General features: G+C 39.1%; 5 protein-coding genes across 5 annotated transcripts; 4 read left to right on the top strand and 1 right to left on the bottom strand.

Annotated features, from left to right (window-relative positions):
• Positions 1–440: 440 nt before the first annotated feature.
• On the top strand, positions 441–1,692 carry LOC116317295 (claudin-4-like). Its single transcript, XM_031736009.2, has one exon. The coding sequence runs from the start codon at positions 692–694 to the stop codon at positions 1,337–1,339; it is 648 nt and encodes a 215-aa protein (XP_031591869.2). The 5' UTR covers positions 441–691; the 3' UTR covers positions 1,340–1,692.
• A 1,361-nt stretch (positions 1,693–3,053) lies between these two features.
• LOC116317900 (claudin-4) lies at positions 3,054–4,248 on the top strand. The gene is given in 2 exon segments (XM_031736821.2): positions 3,054–3,924; positions 3,927–4,248. Coding segments are annotated over 2 exon segments (636 nt in total). The 5' UTR covers positions 3,054–3,461; the 3' UTR covers positions 4,100–4,248.
• Positions 4,249–5,556: 1,308 nt separating this feature from the next.
• On the bottom strand, positions 5,557–6,933 carry cldn29 (claudin 29). The gene is made up of 2 exons (XM_031735997.2): positions 6,775–6,933; positions 5,557–6,455 (listed from the first exon to the last, which is right to left on the bottom strand). Exon 2 carries the CDS (start codon positions 6,263–6,265, stop codon positions 5,633–5,635), a length of 633 nt encoding a protein of 210 aa, XP_031591857.1. The 5' UTR covers positions 6,266–6,455; positions 6,775–6,933; the 3' UTR covers positions 5,557–5,632.
• A 477-nt stretch (positions 6,934–7,410) lies between these two features.
• On the top strand, positions 7,411–8,263 carry LOC116317281 (claudin-like protein ZF-A89). Its single transcript, XM_031735995.2, has one exon. The coding sequence runs from the start codon at positions 7,488–7,490 to the stop codon at positions 8,118–8,120; it is 633 nt and encodes a 210-aa protein (XP_031591855.2). The 5' UTR covers positions 7,411–7,487; the 3' UTR covers positions 8,121–8,263.
• Positions 8,264–8,808: 545 nt separating this feature from the next.
• LOC116317280 (claudin-4-like) lies at positions 8,809–11,177 on the top strand. The gene has a single exon (XM_039617992.1). The coding sequence runs from the start codon at positions 9,111–9,113 to the stop codon at positions 9,675–9,677; it is 567 nt and encodes a 188-aa protein (XP_039473926.1). The 5' UTR covers positions 8,809–9,110; the 3' UTR covers positions 9,678–11,177.
• Positions 11,178–19,688: the final 8,511 nt, after the last annotated feature.

Raw genomic sequence — 19,688 nt, 5'->3', positions numbered from 1 at the left:
CATAGTCAAAGCCTAATCAAGCACATGATTGTACTCTTAACTTCATTTTTAATATCGAAATCAATCAAAGTATTCAAATTAACTTTAAGTGAAAGAATAATATTCCCCTCAGTCCTGAGCTGTGTCCATCCCCCTCAACCTCCTGACATGCTGTAAAGTGAAAGATACAGTTCCTCCAGAGAGTCTTTTGCAAGGCCATTTATGTGCATTCACTTGAGAGAGAACTCCAGCGGGATGCCATCCATTATCAGCGCAGGTGTACCACAACAAAAACGCTGAGCACATGACCATTTTTGGTTAGTCGGAAGTTTTGGTCAGAGGTGTTGTCATTTCAGACTGACTGAGTCACCAGACATTCAGGACATCACTCCACCCACCTGCTCACCTGTTCAGGTGAAACTTTATATTTAGGGAGTGGACCTGAAAAGCAGGTGCTGATGACGGTTTGCTGTTTCTCCATTGCCCCTCCTCCATCAGGCATTTGTACCTGCTCCACTCTAAATCCTCACCCATTCAGCAAACTCGTCTGACCGGCAGAAAACTCGACTTCATCGCAAGGAAGAAACAAATATTCAACAGCCTGTATCACTCCACAGTGAGAACTGCGATACCCACTCAGAGCTTTATCAGCAACCTCTGAAAAGAGAAAGGACTTTAATTTGAAGCAGCTTGAAGAACAAATCTTACCAAAATGGTGTCTGCTGGCTTCCAAATGCTGGGTGCAGCCCTGGGGATCATTGGCTGGATTGGAGTCATCATTGTGTGCGCGCTTCCCATGTGGAGGGTCACTGCTTTTATTGGCAGCAACATTGTCACCTCACAGATCATCTGGGAAGGTATCTGGATGAGCTGTGTGGTCCAGAGCACAGGCCAGATGCAATGCAAGGTCTACGACTCCATGCTCGCCCTCACCGGAGACCTCCAGGGTGCCCGGGCCCTGACTATCATTTCCATTGTGGCAGGCGTCATGGCTATTCTGCTTGCTGTAGCTGGAGGAAGATGCACCAAATGTGTGGAGGATGAAAACCAAAAAGATAAAGTGGCTGTCGCAGCTGGGGTTGTGTTCATCATCGCTGCAGTCCTCTGCCTTGTCCCTGTCTGCTGGACAGCTCACACTATCATCCAGGAGTTCTACAGCCCTCTTCTGAATGCGGCCCAGAAGAGAGAGATGGGTGCCTCGCTGTATATCGGATGGGGTGCTTCTGCTTTGATGCTTATCGGAGGGGGATTACTCTGTGCCAGCTGCCCCAGAAAAGAAAAAGTACCCTACAATGCAAGGTACACAGCTGCCACTAGGTCTGATGCCTCAGCACCAACATCTGGGAAAGGCTACGTCTGAAATATTTACTGGGACAGATGCACCAGAGTTTATGGGTTGTGTGTGTTGGTAATTCAGGTTACTTGATGAAACGTGACTCCTCATGAGAGTGTTGGAGTGTTTTGAGATGATGTTAACACCAAGAAAGGAACCACACCCAAGTCTACATAGTCAACAGCTGTGTGTGTGTGTTTGTGTCAAAAGTACTGTTGTGTAATTACTAACAAGTCTAGTATATCCATATGCTTATGTATCTTTTTAAAATGTTCACTTTTGCGCCTGTTCTTGTAGATTGTTTTTCAGAACTATGTATACAAAATTCTTAATGCACCACTTCTACTGTAAATAAATATTTTCACTGTTTACAAATCTGAGAATATTTGTTACTGTTTTTTTTTCCACTCAATGTTTGTGTTCAACAGGATTCTTTCTGTGGTCACCCATAATCACATTTAAAGGAAATTCTAACATTAAAAACAATGTATTCAGAGTATTCATACTGTATTTATTGTGCATTTGGCACATTTTTAATGTATATTAATTGCAACATACATGTTCATTATGTACCACTGCATAATCAAAACTAGGATGTTTAAAAAACAAACGTCACAGTATGTGAGAAGCAACCATTCTCTGACTTTCTGGTTGAACAGGTTTGGGTGTGGCAAGAATAACACTGGCTGGAAACCGGCCTGTCTGGTTAAACTGTGAACCTACAGACAGAGATATTTGGACTTTGAATGTAGTCACAGGACCAAGTTTTATTTGTTAGGGGAGTAAATATTTAAAAAGAAACAAAGTCTTGTAGTAAGCAAACATTTCTGGAGTGTAAAACAATCCACTGTATGTAAATGGACTAGTTCTTATATAGCACTTTTCGACTCTATCTGAACACTCAAAGCACTTTATAAAACTAATTCATTCAATCCAATCATGATTTGTAAGTGCTTACTATATAACATTCATAGACATTCACACTCCGACGGACGTATTGTGCCCAAGGATATTTGGCATACAGACTGGAGGAGCCTGGAATTGAACCAGTAGCTGACCTGCTCTACCACCTGAGCTACAGTCAGCCCTTAATTTACATCTGTGAAGGTCTGTGAAGGTTTTCAGTCATCCAGGTCATCACAGTCAAAGGGGCTTGGAAAGAAAAGCGTCTGGACTTCTTTAAGTTGCTTGAAGACATAGAAGAGCCACCTCCACGGGACAAGACTCGGCTGTCCATCTGCATCTAAAGGACAAAGGTCACTCCTTAGAGGATGCCAATGTTCACATTTTAGACAGAGAAAACAGATGGTTTGAAAGAGGAGTGAAAGAAGCCATCTATGTCCACTGTGAGCGACCATCTTTGAACAGAGGCGGTGGTTTACGACACCAACTGTCTGCCATCTATAATCCACTTTTGAGATCCCTTCCCAGATGCCTTAACGCCCTCTTACATCCTGGGCCATCTGACCTCAGGAAATCACATGATAAGATGTGGCCAGGTTTCACAATGAGCTCACCCGAAACCTTGGCTGATTGTGACCTACACCCGCTTTCCCTCCTTGGCTCATGTGATTAGGTAGAGGATCATTAGGGGGTCCATTGTCCCTCTTGGGGGGATACTCCCACAGGGCTTAAATCTGGGACTCTCCACCATTTGACCCCAGATCTGAAGAAGCTTCTCGTACGAGTGTACCAGTTTGTTTTTGCTCAGAGACTGACCTTACCTTTGTGTGCATGCACATTTGTAGGTGTGTGTGTGTATGTGTGAGAGAGAGAGTGTGCGTGTTTGTGTGAGGACACCTGAGGATCTGATAGCACTGTTGTTCCCACTGTTGAAGTCTTGAACGACTGAATAAAGCTTGTTTGTGTGGGGACAATGAAGGAAGCTAGAGAATAAGGGCTGTGGATATCAGGTCTCCAGTTTCCCCCTTTGTCTGAGGACACAGAAACTCCACCCTGAAACACAGCAGCAAGCAGCTATCTTCTCACAGTTAGACCCAGGAACATTAGACCGGAGCAAATCCATCATCAGGCAGGTGTATCTGCAGCACATACAAGACTGGAGTGTGGTTAAATTTTCTGTGAAGCCAACTTTTTCTTTTTCTTATTTCTTGAATTTTGTGTAGAAATCTGTTGCAGCAGCATTTTCATGGCTTCTCAGGGCCTCCAGATCTTGGGTGTTTTACTGGCCTTCTTTGGTTGGCTGGGCGCCATCATCACCTGCAGTTTGCCCATGTGGAGAGTCACCGCTTTCGTGGGGGCGAATATCGTCACTGCCCAGGTGATCTGGGAAGGCTTGTGGATGAGCTGCGTGGTCCAGAGCACGGGGCAAATGCAGTGTAAGATGTACGACTCCATGCTGGCTCTGCCTCCGGACCTGCAGGCTGCCAGGGCCATGGTGATCATCTCTGTGATTGTTGGGATATTCGGCATCCTCATGGCTGTGATCGGAGGAAAATGCACCAACTGCATGGAGGATGACGTGGCCAAAGCTAAAACCTGCATTGTGGCTGGAGTGATATTCATAATAACTGCCTTGCTGATCTTGATTCCTGTGTCATGGTCAGCTCATGCAGTAATCAGCGACTTTTATAACCCCCTATTGGTTGAGGCTCAAAGAAGGAGCTTGGATCTTCACTTTACATAGGCTGGTGCTCTGCTGCTGTCCTGCTGCTGGGAGGTGGTCTTCTCTGCAGCAGCTGTCCCCCAAAAGATGGTGGCAGACCCTACATACCTGCCAAATTCACACCTGTAAGAAGTGTATCTTCAAATGTTGACTATGTTTAAGTGTCTCAGCTACAATGCTAATAAAAAGGCACAACAGTATACTCGAACAATTCTCAAGGCTGAAGGCAGTAAAAAAAACAGATCACATTTTACTACATTTAATAGGTTTCATACATGTCTTGATCATATCTTGATTCTTTTTTTTAGTATATTTTAGGTTACTGAATGCATGTCAATGCTATTTTTAGATGAAATGTGTATTTTTCACAAATAAATGTTTTGCATGAATACCACCAAGTTTGTCATATATATCTTGTAAGTTGCATGTGAAGAGAAACTGACTTGATTGTATGCAGAATTTTTTAAAGCTCCCACTAATAATGGATAATGAGCCTTCAATTGCCAGGAAATTTGAACCTTTTGAACCTTTTGAAGTGGGAGTGTTTATTTGAACCTTACTGAACCTTGTGACAAATGAAAAAAAACCCCAACTTGCATATAATGTCTAAGTTGTATTGTTCACAGTTTAGCTCAAAAACATGAGTGACTTAGGATTTGACAAAAACCCCACTGATGCTGTAGAGGTCTGAAAAACTTGTGCATCAAATGTGACACAGTTGGTGTTACAGGGTTTAAGTACCAAAAAGATAAAGCTTTGTTCATGCAGCTCCTCCTCCTTTCCTGGAACTGAAGAGTACAGACACATTGTAACCCAAACTGGAACTATAAGCTACTTCTTAGTAACCTCTAATGACAAAGCGTTCAAGAATTCAAGGGAGTAGACTCCTAGGAAATTGGCCGTGTACTGGCCTTGTTCAAAGACAGGAATTTACAGTTTCTGTCTTCAGTAAAATGGACAGTCTGTTGTTCAGATTCGTGTTACTAAGGGAACCTTTTTCACCTCTAAAGAATGGATATTCACACTTTGCCCAGTAAGAGGACATCTGCCAAGTCTTGGAAAGACGATATATCCTAAACCACCTTAATGGGTTTTTTTGTTCACTGATTTTCAGTTGAAACCGGTGAGGACAACACAAATACAACATCACTGTGATTTATAAACACTGTTCCTGGACCAGTTTTGGCCTCTTGGGAGATAGCAAGAGGATAAAGTAAAAGTAGTAGTACCACAAATTTAAAAACAGCCCCCCCCAAAAAAGATTTGAGTGTATACACCACTTTGCCAAAGTAAAAGCAATGCAGAATTTATCTTAACTTTAATATTTTGGGGAAATTAAATATTATCACGAGTTGTGTTTTAAAACCAAGTCTGAATTGTAAAAACAACTACCAGAGTGGTTGGTCTGCTGATGGTGGTGGAGGTGGGGAATCAGATCCCAAAACATCTTACTAAATTAAGCAGAATAACTACAATTAAAAAGTTACATGTGGCAATAAACAGTTTATTGGTTAAAATCACTTAAAGAACTTTAAAGTAGGAGTTAGAAAAAAAAAAAAAAAACAGCACACCAATCCTGCAGTAATCTAACATCACACACACTTTGACATCTCATACACTGTGATAAGAAACAGGTTTGTACTCTTTGTAAAAGAGGTCACGCTCATCCACTTCTCATGTAATGCAATGTAATCTTAGACAAATTCCTTTCCGGGTGTTGTTGATTTAGGTGGGGAGTACTTTGGGCCACTGTAGCGGTCGTCTCCTGATGGGCACTGACAACAGAGAAGTGAACCACCAATCAGTAGTAACCCTGCCGCGCCCCAGCCCACGTACAAACAGGCACCCAGCTCTCTCCTCTGAGCATCTGGAACCATGGGGTTGTAAAAGTCCTTTATGATGGTATTAGCAGGCAGTGATACAGTCACAAGACACAGAGCCCCACTCAGGATGAAGAAAAAGCCAGCAGAGATGGCAACTCTGGCTTTTGCCATTTTGTCCCCAACACAGGTGGTGCATTTACCTCCAACCACAGAAAGCAGCAGGCCAAACAAAGAAAACAGGATGGAGATGACGATCATGGCTCGAGCTGCCTGGAGGTCTGGAGGCAGGGCCAACAGGGAATCGTAGACCTTGCACTGCATCTGGCCGGTGCTTTGCACCACACAGCTCATCCAGAGTCCTTCCCAGATGGTTTGAGCCACAACAATGTTATTTCCAATGAAAGCAGATACCTTCCACAAGGGCAGCATGCAGATCAGTATGTTTCCAATCCATCCAAGCACAGCCAGCCCAACACCCAGAATCTGCAACCCTAAAGAAGCCATAACAGCTTTTTCCTCCCCTTTTTTTAGACAAGTCAGTTCTTTGCAGGGTTTCCAAATAAAAGTCCACTCTCAGCAGAAGTTTTATATGACCTACAAATCCCCCCAGAATACAGCCCTCCTCTGGGTGGGCTCTGGCTCCATTGCATCAATCACGCTCCCTTTGAGGTTTTCTTGACAACAAAGAGGCCCACTTGTCCCCAAACAGAGCCCAGAGAAAGAAAAGAAGCTTTAACAGTGCAAATCAAGGGGGGATTTTTTTTTTAAATTAATTTTAAATCTATGGAATGATGCACAAACCCAACCACACCATGTTGGGTTTAATAAAAAAAAATTTCAAATGTCTGAGCAGCGACTCTAAAGCAGGGTAAACATTTTTATTGCCTCTGGAGGAAGAAAGTAAGAAACCGCACAAGCATAAAAAAGTAGTAAGTTTGATTTGGTTAAAAATATATATATATTTTTTAACCAAATCAAACGTACTGAACACAGAAACTATTTAAACCCATTACCTGATAAGATAGGCTCATTAAAATAGAATCCAACCATACCAAGGAGGATCACAGGTTGAGAAACAACCAACGTGGTGTATGTCTAATTTAATACTGGTTGTTTCTTTTGTTTTTTTCCCAAACCAATGCCTCGCACCTAATTACCACAGGTGGACTCACTCAGCTTGATTGCTGCACTGGTAAAAGAAAATGAAATCAGGTGTAAAACCAAAAGCAAACATTATGATCTCATAATGTTACATGAGATACTAAAGTCAATATTAAAATACAATCTTTAAAATCACTCTTCTTCTCATTGTTATGTTCTTGGCAAAACTGCTACTTTAGTCTGAGTGAATTCATAGCCTCACAAAAAACACCCACAAAAAATAATGAAAAAGACATTAATTTAGGTGGAATAGTTTTATTCTAAACATTCTTTTCATTTCAGTTTTCACAGCACTTTTGCAAACATTCATCCATTTTCTTATTGGCTTATCATAAGAAAATGGGTCCGAGGGGATCTGGAACATATGCCAGCTATCACTGGGCAGGAGGTCAGTCCTAATGACCGCAGGTGTTTTCACTTTGAACACTTCTGAATAACCAATCAGGAGAAACCATGAGCCTCCCATGTGGATATAAAAGCTGCAGTTGAGGCCTGGAGTCATGTGTCTTGTTGTGTTTCCAGTTGATTCTTCCTCACAGCTCCTTGTTGCACCAGAAGTGACATTATGGCATCTGCAGGACTTCAGATCTTGGGCATCTTTTTGGCAGTGATTGGCTTTTTTGGAGACATAATTACCTGTGCTCTGCCGTTGTGGAAGGTGTCTGCTTTCATTGGAAACAACATCGTGACAGCACAGGTTTTCTGGGAGGGCCTCTGGATGAACTGTGTGATGCAGAGCACTGGCCAGATGCAGTGCAAGGTCTACGATTCCATGCTCGCTCTTCCTCAAGACCTGCAGGCAGCCCGTGCTCTGGTTGTGATCTCCATCTTGCTCAGCCTAATGGGACTCCTGCTTGCCATCGCAGGCGGAAAGTGCACCAACTGCATTGAAGAGGAGACTGCCAAGAGTAAGGTGGCCATTGCTGCGGGTGTGGTGTTCATTGTTGGTGGCATCCTGTGCCTCATCCCTGTATCCTGGTCTGCTAATGAGGTCATCAGGAACTTCTACAACCCTATTATGTCTGACGGACAGAGGAGAGAGCTTGGAGCATCGCTGTTCATTGGCTGGGCTTCATCTGGACTTCTGATCATCGGAGGTGCACTCCTTTGTTGTCAGTGCAAGCAGCCTAAGGATGGTGGATACTCTGTCAAATACTCCGCTCCACGCTCTGCAACAGGTGGTGGAGCATATGTTTAAATGTCTGCAAGAGGTTGGAATGGCTGTAGACTGTCACCCTCAAGAGAAATGGACTAGGCTCTTTATTTTTTAATTATTTTTTTTAAATTGACTACATATTTAGGTGTTTTTACTTTGCTTTTGATTTAATAAAACTCTTTTCATTAACTTGACTATGGTGGCCTTCTTGTTTAAGACAAATGTTCTCAAATGGTTTGGTCCAGAATGTTAATTGTTACCCCTCTAGTTCTCTACTCCTTATAGGCTTTTGGCATTTTTAAACTTTACTCTAGTGGAGGGTTTCAATGAGTAAAAGCTAAAAGGCTGCTTTTGTAGAAAGCACTTTCTAGCAAACATGGTAGACTTTAAACTCCAGCTCACAACTAAAACGCAAACTCTGGGGAATTTAGAGAACGCAGCTAACTGCATGCAAATTGTCTTGCAGAGTGCAACAAATGTAGATGTATCTGTCTGTCAATTTTGCTTGCTGACTTGATTTTTTTGTAAAAAGAGGTCATGAGCTAACATAGGCTTTGTTTCTTTAGTAAGATTAAAACATTTAAGTGCCAAGGAATAAATATTCATAAAAATGCATCAGTAATTTGATACTGGTGTAGTTTTCATGCATTCTGGTAATGTGAAAGTACTTTAAAATACAAGAAGTATACCTCATGAAATCTGTAGTCTTTATTGCTGGTTTAAATGAGCAATCTGGTTATTCTTTGGAGTGACAAAGCAAGTTTTTATACACGATTGCTTCTGTTAACGGCCTTCTCCTGCTAGTTTTTCAGGTCACGCAGGAATCAAGACAAACAGGAAACATACCACAGAACAGAGTCCCCTCCCTGTTGCCTTTCCCATACCTGAGGAGCAAAACAAAGCAAAACCCAACCAGCAGCATTTACAGACAACTGAAAGCTGGAAGTAAAAATGATCTTAAACTCAACTGGAGGTTGATTTTGATGTTGTTTTTTTTTTTAACTTTAAATACAGACTTTATTTTCTGAAAACATGAAGACTCAGATCGTTGGTGTGTGTTTGGCAATCCTCGGTTTTCTTGGCACCATCCTCATCTGTGCGCTGCCCATGTGGAAGGTGTCGGCATTTATACAGTCAAACATCATCACTGCTCAGGTGTTTTGGGAAGGCTTATGGATGAACTGTGTGTTCCAGAGCACGGGTCAGTCCCAATGCAAAAACTATGACTCGGTTTTGGCTTTACCACAAGAGCTGCAAGCCTCCAGGGCTCTGATCTGCGTGTCTATTGCTGTCAGTGTGGTGGCCATCGGGCTCACAGTGGTTGGAGCTCGATGCACTTCTTTCTTTGATTATGACCAATTGACCAAATCCAATGCCGGCATTGCAGGAGGTGTGGTGTTTATTATAGCAGGGATCGTGTGTATTATTCCTGTCAGCTGGTCAGCTTACAGCATCATCACAGGGTTTTATAATCCTGTGGCCACAACAGGAAGTCAAGGAGAGCTGGGAGCTTCTATATATTTGGGATGGATATCTGGAGCACTCCTCGTCATTGGAGGAATTACTTTGTGCACCACCTACAGATGCTGTAGTGGATGAGAGAACATGCTGTAGAACATCCGATACATGCTGCAGTTAACAGTTCACAAGACAATGTGTTCATTCTCAAAGACTTTTTTGTTTTGGGCTTTGAACTTCTATTTTCATCATTTTTGTCACCCTGTAATTGCACTATATTGAAATTTTACAACAAATCATAATGAAATGTGACACATTAAAATAGTAAATTGTATGTATAATTATGTATTTTAATTATTTTTAAAGAGCTACAAGGAAAATGAAGTTTGTTTGAGCTACTCTTGGATTGTATGTATGTTGCATATGATAATACAAAATGTTTACTGAAAAAATGTCCGGTATGCTGTGTAGAGCACATCCATCCATCCATTCGCTTATGCAAACTCCACACAGAAAGACCCCGGTCTGATGGTGGAATTGAACTCAGGACCTTCTTGCTGTGCAGCAACAGTGCTAACCACTGTGCCACCATGCTGCCTGTGTAGAGCACATGTTTTAAAAATTTAAATGAATAGTATTTGTTTAAGGCTCATAATCTTACGCAATATTTGTATTACTGCATGTGTCAAAAAGTCTTTTTGCAATAAGAAAATTATACTTTCAGTGAATTTCAGTGATAGTTTTAGTGGAAGTTAGACAAAATGAAGTAAACCAATCAGCTACAGAAAAATAAGCTATTACCGTTTATTAAAAAATTAGGTAAAAATAGGTATGAATTCAGTGGTAGACTTTGTAACATTTTTTAACTATGTGTTGTCCATTGTTTGTGCATGTTGTACTCTGTAAATGGAAAAAAAAACCTTTGTGTATTTGTATCTTAACAAAAATAAAAAATTCACTGTATATTTGTACTTTGGATGACAATTTATTTATTTTTTTGTCTTTTTATTGCTATTTTGTAAAACTCCTAATTGCACTTAGGACTGTTCGATATGACGATATATATCGGATAACGATATGAAAACATCTATAGTTTCATATTATCATTTGCTATCATTTGTTTCGTGGTGTCGCAAAATAAACTGTTTAAGGGCAATATGTTTTTCATCGTTTTGATGGTCTCTGTAGTGGCTACATTAACTTCTTAAAGCTCTCTTTTTTTCTTATATTTAAAATAACCACACTACAGACAGATAAGTGACTGTTTTTATGCATTGGTTTGTTAGCAACAACAATGGTTGCTAACCCAGCGTGTAGCTCCGCCGTCCGCTTATTTATTTTCCACATGAACCTTTCACAATAAAGCTGAAGATCCTGTTGAGATTTTTCAAAATAAACTGAAATGATGACAAAATGCATTATTCTCAAACATCAAATTCCAGAATATGAAGATGAAACATTCACCGTACCAATTCTTCTTTTATGTTGCTCTATGTAATAGATATACTGGTGCAGTTTCGTTGTTGAAACTAGAATGTATCCCATGATGTTCATGCTTAAAGCTAGTTGGCCTGAAACTTGGAAAATATTGATGATATGAATATGAATAAAACGTTTTTGCTTTGGCTTCAGTTAAACATACTGTAATAAGGTGTCTGATCTGATTTTTATTTCCAATGACCCCCTGCTTGATGGTTAGCCAGTTAAATTGCAATAGTAAATGGTCTCATTTTGTATGTACACAATATTTACATGCACCACCCACAGATGCTAAACAAGAAGAGAAATCAGTACTGGATATCCACCAAATACAAAACAGTGCTGTAGTTGTCAGAGTACAATAATGTGTTCACTGATAGAATTCAGTTGTATCGGACATTGATTGAAGCGCTACATTAATTATGTATTATTATCTTGAACTTCACATCATATGAAAAATGTGGCAAATAGAGCTGTAAAGTAAATGGCTTTAACATCTAGACCACAAATCATCAGTTCTGCAATAATATTGTCATGATGCAAGTGTATCTGGTATTATTCTGCTTGAATCCTGTGGTTTACTGTGTCCGCCCATGTGGGTGGAGCTCTGGGTCCTCACCTATTTCTCTCACCTGTAATCCATCAACAGCACTCAGCAGCTGACTCTTAAGGCCAGCGCCGTCCTGTCAGTTTGTCAACTACCTCACAGCCTTCTTGCTGCTTGCAGGAGTGTTTTGTTGTTCCTTGCTTTGCATGTACCCTCATTTTCTTTTGTTGCTAGTTCTTCTGCCTCTTATTAACCTCACCTACGTTTAATCTCATAAACAGTGGCTGCACCTGGTAAGAATCTCCAAACCTGCTTGCAAACCCCTTCTTGGAAATGCCACTACTCACGGGACTCGCCTTTTCGTCACTCCTGGATTCTCGGAATCACCAGGTTGAAACCTCACCTTTTACCAGTGTTGGGCAAGTTACTTTGAAAAAGAAATTAATTAGAGTTACTAGTTACTTTTTTGAAGAAGTAACTGAGTTAGTAACCTAGTTACAAGATTTTAAAAGTAATTAATTACTTGAAAAGTAACTATTGCGTTACTTTAAGAAAAATGTTTAACCCTCTGGGGTCCAGGGTATAATTGACCATTTTTGAGTACTTTTGATTTGACCTCTACATATTCCCTGTAAAAACTATTTACTTTGCCTTGTTTGGTATCATTCTTTTCAGCACAACCTCACGTGTCTGAATTTACAGTTATGTTTTAATTTTGACATACTGTATTAACAAAATGTACTTTTTTTTGTCTGAATTTAGATCAAATCTGAGTAGAAAAATCTATATTTTTTTACTGTAACTACCACAAACATGCTTATTGAATCATATTTCATAACTTTAAATGCAAATATAAATTGTCAATTTTAAGATTGTATGCATAAGTTTTGCAAACAACAACGTTATTTGCAGCCATTTACCTTTTGCCCTTTTAAATAAACAAAAAAACAATCTCAAACTGTTTACAGTACAATCAGGTGTTCTGCATTCAATAAGATGCCACACAAATTATTCGATGACATCAGTCATCTGCAACACAGTTCTGCACCTAACCACCTCTGCTTCAGTGCCTCGACGTCTGAGACCCTTGCTACATCCCCTCATTGTCTTTTGTACGTATTTCCTGTGCACAATAAAACCTGGTTAAATATGAACTTGTTTTGTCCATTTAGTCTGCTTCAGACTGAAGGCTTCTGGCTTTTGATAATTATTTTTCTACAATGTTTTATATTTACTAATGTGTTTTGGCAGTCATTGTCTAATTTAACTACACATGTTGTCCAAACGTGTGCTCCTGTTGTGTAAAGAGAAAAAAAAAACACAATTTATTTGAAAGCGCCTTTCAGAACACTCAAGGACACTGTACACAGCAGAATAATAAAGAGCAACATAAAAGCAAGCATAAGACATAAAACAAATTTAAAATGGCAGAGTGGAGAGGTTATGTGGGATAACCATTGTATTTTAACAAGCCAACAATTATACCTTATATTCCTACTTCTTTCATGCATTTTGTCTTCCATGAAATGCATTTCAAATGTTTTTTATTTAGCAAACTAAAAGGAAAATAGCAGTTTGTCTCTAAGGCCCAACACTCAACATAAACAATTTACATTTACAGACAGGTTTAAAGCTCCCCATCCTGGGACAACATTTAAATATCTTGAGCTCATTGTTTTAACCTTGAAAGCTAAAGCCAGCAGCTTTCTCTCTACTTACACAGCACAGTCAGCTTGCTTCTTTTTGGTACTGTGCAGGTAGACTACAAATATTTAAAATATATTAGCAGATTATTATTGCATGACATGAGAAATACACTAAGGATTAATATTTACAAATTCCAATGTAAGCTGGATTGAAGTGCCTGCCTGAAGCTGGGACATCTGGGATATTTTTTTTAAACTAAAGCGGGCCTTTTTCTAAATAAACGTAACAGCTCATCACCCCTCTACTAAAAAACAAAGATTAAACAATTAAAGGCATTGACTCATGTCATCTCAACATTTAAAATGCTTATGAAATGCTTATTGCCACTCCAATTATGAAAACACAGTCATTTGAAATACCTCAACATAAGGCACCAATAGAATATGTAATAATGTAACTAAAAAATTAACAGCAACTAAACAAAGCTTGAAAAGATGACAAATAAATAGCACACAACAACATGAAGCACAATGCAAAATACATTAAAAACAGTGCAGTGCAACAAGATGTAGTCATGTGAGAGTTCACTCTGAGTTAGTGGGTCTATATTTTACTTAAAGAAACAGTCAAATAGAGAAAGAACAAAGAATAAAATCAGCATCTAAGCAAGGAACCTTTTCACGTAATCCATCAAACTGATTAATATAACAATGGACATAAAAGGGATACTGTTATTTATGTTTTACCATTCAATAAATCTAAACAAGTTTACCATTGTAACCAAGCTTTAATTTTATTCCCATTGTACGTCACCATGTTTTCCTTCACTACTGTTAACTGCACATTTTTCTCCCTGTGTCTGTGTGGGTTATCTCCAGGTACTCCAGCTGTCTCCACTCCCCCCATTTAATTTTAATGTCCTTGCATTTAAAAATTATTATGAGTCACTAAATTTTCAACCAGTTTACAGGTACTTTAGTGTGAACATAATCCCCATATGGGTGTGGTTAGTTTGATGGGTAATCTACAAATGTTGACCCCAAACTTTTCTAAACACAGTCAGTTTATTTCGACATGAGTTACCCAATCTGCCATCTTGCAACCCTGTTCAATTTATTGCATGGTCGCAAACTAAGAAATAATATTCAATATTCAGCTGTGGGTAAGGTACTAACTGGGCAGGCACAGCTTGTTAGAATCAGAAAAAACAATTAATTTAGGTCACAAATGTATGGCACATGTAAGCATCCAGTGGCAGTTTTACAGAGAAAGTCATGATAATCTGATGTAGAACTGTAAGCAGTGCAACAATATTTTGATGTTCTGTAGCATTCTTGTCTTAACCTGTATTAGGCTTACATCTTTTTAAGGGATAAAGGTATTAGCTGATTTCAGTGAAGTATTTGTGAAGGTCCACCACTAAAAACAATCATGTGTTACAGTCCAGGTCATACAGTTGAAACCATGTGTGCTGTCAATGATATTTAAAATTATAACCATTTAATTCGTTTAATATTTCATTGTTTTCACTTTATTAATATTGTAAATACATTAATCAGAAAAAGAGCAAACAGCAATGTGATACTATCAAATAAACTCAAGAGATCAAAATGAAAAATGGACTGCTATTAAAAATTCCCATGCCTGAGATCCATCCAAGGCTCGATTATTTTCAGGATAGGTTCCAAAGTCACTATCATCATACCTCGGTTCTCTCTTTGAACACCATTGTGCAGGCTATGAAACACATAAGCCACAGTAAGTTGAAAGAGATGAAAAAGGTTTTGTTGCAACTGGTATTGTTTGACTCCTTTTCATTGGAACAAAATTCACTGAGCAGATTAGGTGGCTTGGTGATCCATATAGTTTTTCCACCTCTTCATCTAGCATTTCAAATATAAAGCAACACAGCTAACGGTTACCTGATCCAGTCTTAACTTTGCAAGTTAAGAGAAATGGAGATTGGGAGAAACAAGGCCTCCCTTTTTCAACACGATTAGTACTTCTGCCATGATATTTTTGATCAACTGAAAGTTTTTAAAAGAGCTTTATACTAAAGAATGAAAATAGTCATGCCTTGAATTAACAAAAGCATGAACTAGTTTCTAGCATCGCTCAGTAATCAGATGAAAGAAATCAGTGCTACATATTTGTTTTAACATGTGGACTGGAGGACGTATCCTGGTCAAAAATGACTCCAAGATCACAGTGTAATAATAGGCAATAACTAATATTCATCTGCATATAAAATACAGAAAGCTACATGAGGATCATCCTTCCACATAGGACACTGAGTTCTTTTCAATTACACTTTATTTCTATAGCAACAAATCAAAACAACTGTTGCATCAAGGTCCTTTAAATTGTTGATTTGAAGACATTCAATACAACCATTAAAATGAAAATAAGCACCAGGAACAAACTCACACAGCACAAAACACAGGAGACAGAAAAAAGGAACAAAAAGGCAGACGTCAATATTTAATAACAGAAAGGAAACAAAAAGAAATAAGCATAACCACAGAAACACATGTAAAACAGACACCATGGCAAATATTTAAACAATTATTTAAACACTAAACATTAGAAGAGCAAGAGGCATCACAGACTTTGTGAATGCAACACAAATAGGGTTTCACATAAAAGAGTAAGACTTCACCTAAAGCAGTCATCTGAGATCCAACATGCTCATTACAGGTCATAGGCTCCCACCTAGTGGCATCAACTGAATATGACATGCATATGCTGCTGGTGCAGCAAATAACACTGATTAACAAATAATCAACTGAACACAAAATATATCTTAATATTATTCACGAGCCATTTTGAATTTCTAAAGAATTCATCAAAAAGTAAACAGCTTGAATTTGTCTTTTGCCTGCTCCAAAATAAAAACACTCAAAGTACAGTAACTCATGGTAAATTGTGTTTTTTTGTTTTTGTTTGTTTTTTTAACAACACTTTTCTACTCTATCTGAGCACCCTTTACTATGCTTAAGTGCTTTCTAGCTATGATTCAAACTCTGACGGATGGGTCAGCGATCAAATTGGGGCTAGTGTCTTGCCCAAGGATATCTGGAGCTGCTAGGAACTGAACCACCAACCTCCCAGTTAGTAGATAACCTGGTGCCACCTGAGCTACAGCCATGTGGTAGAGCTATTCTTTTGCTACTGTGTATCACATTAATAACAATTCACCAAGTCACTAATCTCAGGGCACTTCATAATGTGAAGACTTTAAAACATTAAAGAGAAAGCACTTGGCACGTGCTCGGAAAAAGCTTTAGAAAAAGTTATTATCAGGATGTGCCAAATGAAGCCCTAGAAGTGTGTTTGGAGAAGACCTGAACCCCATCTTGCTCCCAATTGCAGGTGAACACCTTGTTATGGAACTACCATGCAAGGTGGTGCATGAGTGTTTGTTTGAATGGGTGAATAAGAAAGTCAATATAAAGTGCTTTTTAGAACCTAGTTATGGGTACAAAAAAAGAATAATTCTTCATAAAAATCAACCATAAAAAAATCAGCTGGTTCTGACCACCGCCTTTTTTTCTGCCTGTCTTTCTTTTATTGGGAAGCGGTAAAACAATGTTAACATATTTATTAAAGCCATACAAAATATTAAAACCTTGAAATTATAGGGTGATTGTTTAAATGTATATATGCTTCATATGTTTTTTGGGGCAAAACTTGCACCATGACACAGATTACAAACATGGGTACCTTGGATGACATCTGTTTTGTGATAATTCACTGGAGGAAACTTCAAAAGGTACAGCTTGGATAAACTTTCAATGGTCATATGAAATAACTGATTGGTCAAAACAAGTTATAAGATCTAATTTTTTAAATTCTAACATCAGGTTTGTCATGATTCCATGAGTCTTTTTCTATTAGTTTTTTTTATACACTCACAAACGTAGCTTGCACCTGTTAAATGGAGAAACAACATAGATGTGCCCATGAATTTCTGAGCAAGAAAATTGTCATAGAAATTCGTATTATAAATTTCATGAAGATTAAATTTTAGTTGGCATATTGTCTGAAGTTACTCTCTACATAATTTTCTGCCAATTGTTTATCCAAATGATTAATCTGCTTTTCCAAAGTCTGTTTTTTTTTTGTTTTTTGTTTTTTTTAAACTTTCTTTCACCTTCTTGGAACTATATCCCAGACATTTGCCTCTAATGAAGGCTTTAGGGCGTTCCATACAGTAGCCAATCTCTCTGTGGTCCCAATATTTACATCCAAGAGAAAGTTAATATCATCCTTTAATATTGCCACGAATTGTTCATCCCGTAGAAGACTTGGGTTTAGTCTCCACCTGCCCCGATTATGTTTCTCAACTTGTAAGTCTATATTTAATTCTACTGGGGCATGATCTGATATTACAATTATACCTATTTCACAGTTCACAACCAAATCAACAATCAGATCAATTCGAATAACTTTTATGAGAATGTAAAAAATGATCATATTCGCAGGATTATTTAACCCGCGATAGGTGAGACAGCCACCTTTATTTATTTATTTTTAAAAATAATTATATATGTTTTAAGGCTGTAAAAACCCCCACTACACACTTTATACACGTTTCTCAGACAGGCATGAACATTTTCACACTTTTCTCACAGTTCAAACCTTCGTAAAAAAATAAGTCCAGTATTATAGAATGAAACCAAAGGCACCCGCAGATGCCTTTGACGGTGCAAAACATTTTGTCGACATTGTTGTGTTTGTTGGGGAGAAATTTGACAAGCTGAACGCATCTGTACTGTACAGGAGGCAGGGACCACTGTATTCCCTTTCCGAAGGATGCACAAGTCTCCAGATGTTGACCAGCCCAGTTTTCTCTTTAAAGATGACTGCTGCAGATTTATTTTTTGAACTAGGGCCTAGACTTGCACCACTCCTATCCATATACTCAAACGGAACCTGATAAAAAATCTCCTCCCAGCACAATCTGGCCATCTAATCCTATTGTCTTAAATACCTGAGTCTACTGTACAATATATCGAAGCATCTTGGTGCAAGTGTAACCACAACATTGACTGTTCCCTCACTGTAAACACCTTCTCGGAACAATATAAACTCAACAAAGAAAGAAGAAAAAAAGACACCCCCCCTTCCAAAAAAAAAAAAAAAATTCAAAAAACAAAACAAAACATGGCAGTGTAAAAGCCTTCCAGGCCGTGAAGTCTTATCTGGTCCGTGTGGGTTCAAAAAACAGTCCCCCCGCTCTTTCCATTGTTTCGATCCTGGTGACACCATAATGACCCCTGCCTTGTGTAATTTCTCCACTTCACCACTCGTGCATCTCACTCTGATGGTCCCACACCATCTACCGTATTGCCTCCAACTTCCATATTCTCGCCATTCACCATCTTCTCAATGTTCTCACAAATTAAGTTTTGCTGCAGCAAGAGTGCTGACAGGAACTGTAAAGAGAGAATATTTTCCTGTATTGGCTTCCATGTGAATCCAGAATTTGCGGGTGCTCCTCAATGTGGTTTTAAATAATGTTGCCATCTTAATTTCATCATAGGGTGGAACATTTTGCACTTCGCCTAGCACTGCAGGCTTACTTGTTGTCCTATCCTCAAAAAAAGCAATAATCTGCAGTCCTACCATAGTATCCCAGGCCTCTTTAGTGGAACCAGCTTCCAGCTTTTTCTCGGGAGACTGTATATCTCTACTTTTAAATCTAACCAATATCCTTTTGGAGGTTGGATTTGTTAGGGCTCCCAGGTGCTACTAATGACTTCTATGACATTGTTTGATCTCTTCTTCACTTCCAGTCAGTCCCAAACCATCTGAGAGTATCTTCTGTACATAATCAGACAGATCACGCTGAGCCTCTCTGTTGTTGTGAATCCGACCAGTCTAATGTTCTTTCATTGAACTTGAATTCTGACAAGTCATCAATCTGGGCACAGAGTTGCTCAACTTTAATAATTTTATTTATTGGCACCTTCAGCACAAATGGTCACCCACATTAGTCCAACACATCTGAGATGTGAAATTTCAAAAAAAATATATTAGCCTCATTTGCAAGTCAGGACAGAATTTTCGCAGTTCTGTAGTGTCACTTTTAATCAACATCACATCAGAGAGCAACCCCGAGCATCATGCACACAAATGGGAGAATCTCAAAAAACAAGCCCTCTGATACCGAGACTTTTCTAACCTTCTTCTTGGTTAGCAACTCTGGGAGAGTTAGCTTCTATGAATAAACAACAGTTGGCAGGAAGGGAACACGACTGCACAGTTTGTTTTTTTGACTGGATGCCATATTTCATCCCAAATTTACTTACAGATCTTGAGACAGAACTTTGAAACAAAGTTCAGAAAGAGAAAGAAACACAGGCCAAGACCGACTACAAAGGACGTTTCAGAGTTTAATGATCACAGAAACCCGGCTAGGGTTCAGAGCTCCTGTTCATGTTTGTCTAAGGGACACTCATTCCTGGCTGTTTCTC

The sequence above is a fragment of the Oreochromis aureus genome, linkage group 10, assembly GCF_013358895.1.
Source record: "Oreochromis aureus strain Israel breed Guangdong linkage group 10, ZZ_aureus, whole genome shotgun sequence".
NCBI classification, from domain to species: Eukaryota; Metazoa; Chordata; class Actinopteri; order Cichliformes; family Cichlidae; genus Oreochromis; species Oreochromis aureus.
The sequence above is the reverse complement of the archived record's forward strand: the minus strand, read 5'-3'. Positions and strand labels throughout refer to the sequence as shown.

Bases quoted from the DNA above. Each gene is read 5' to 3' on its own strand.
- LOC116317295 (XM_031736009.2), top strand. From the start codon at position 692: ATGGTGTCTGCTGGCTTCCAAATGCTGGGTGCAGCCCTGGGGATCATT.
- LOC116317280 (XM_039617992.1), top strand. From the start codon at position 9,111: ATGAAGACTCAGATCGTTGGTGTGTGTTTGGCAATCCTCGGTTTTCTT.
- LOC116317281 (XM_031735995.2), top strand. From the start codon at position 7,488: ATGGCATCTGCAGGACTTCAGATCTTGGGCATCTTTTTGGCAGTGATT.
- cldn29 (XM_031735997.2), bottom strand. From the start codon at position 6,265: ATGGCTTCTTTAGGGTTGCAGATTCTGGGTGTTGGGCTGGCTGTGCTT.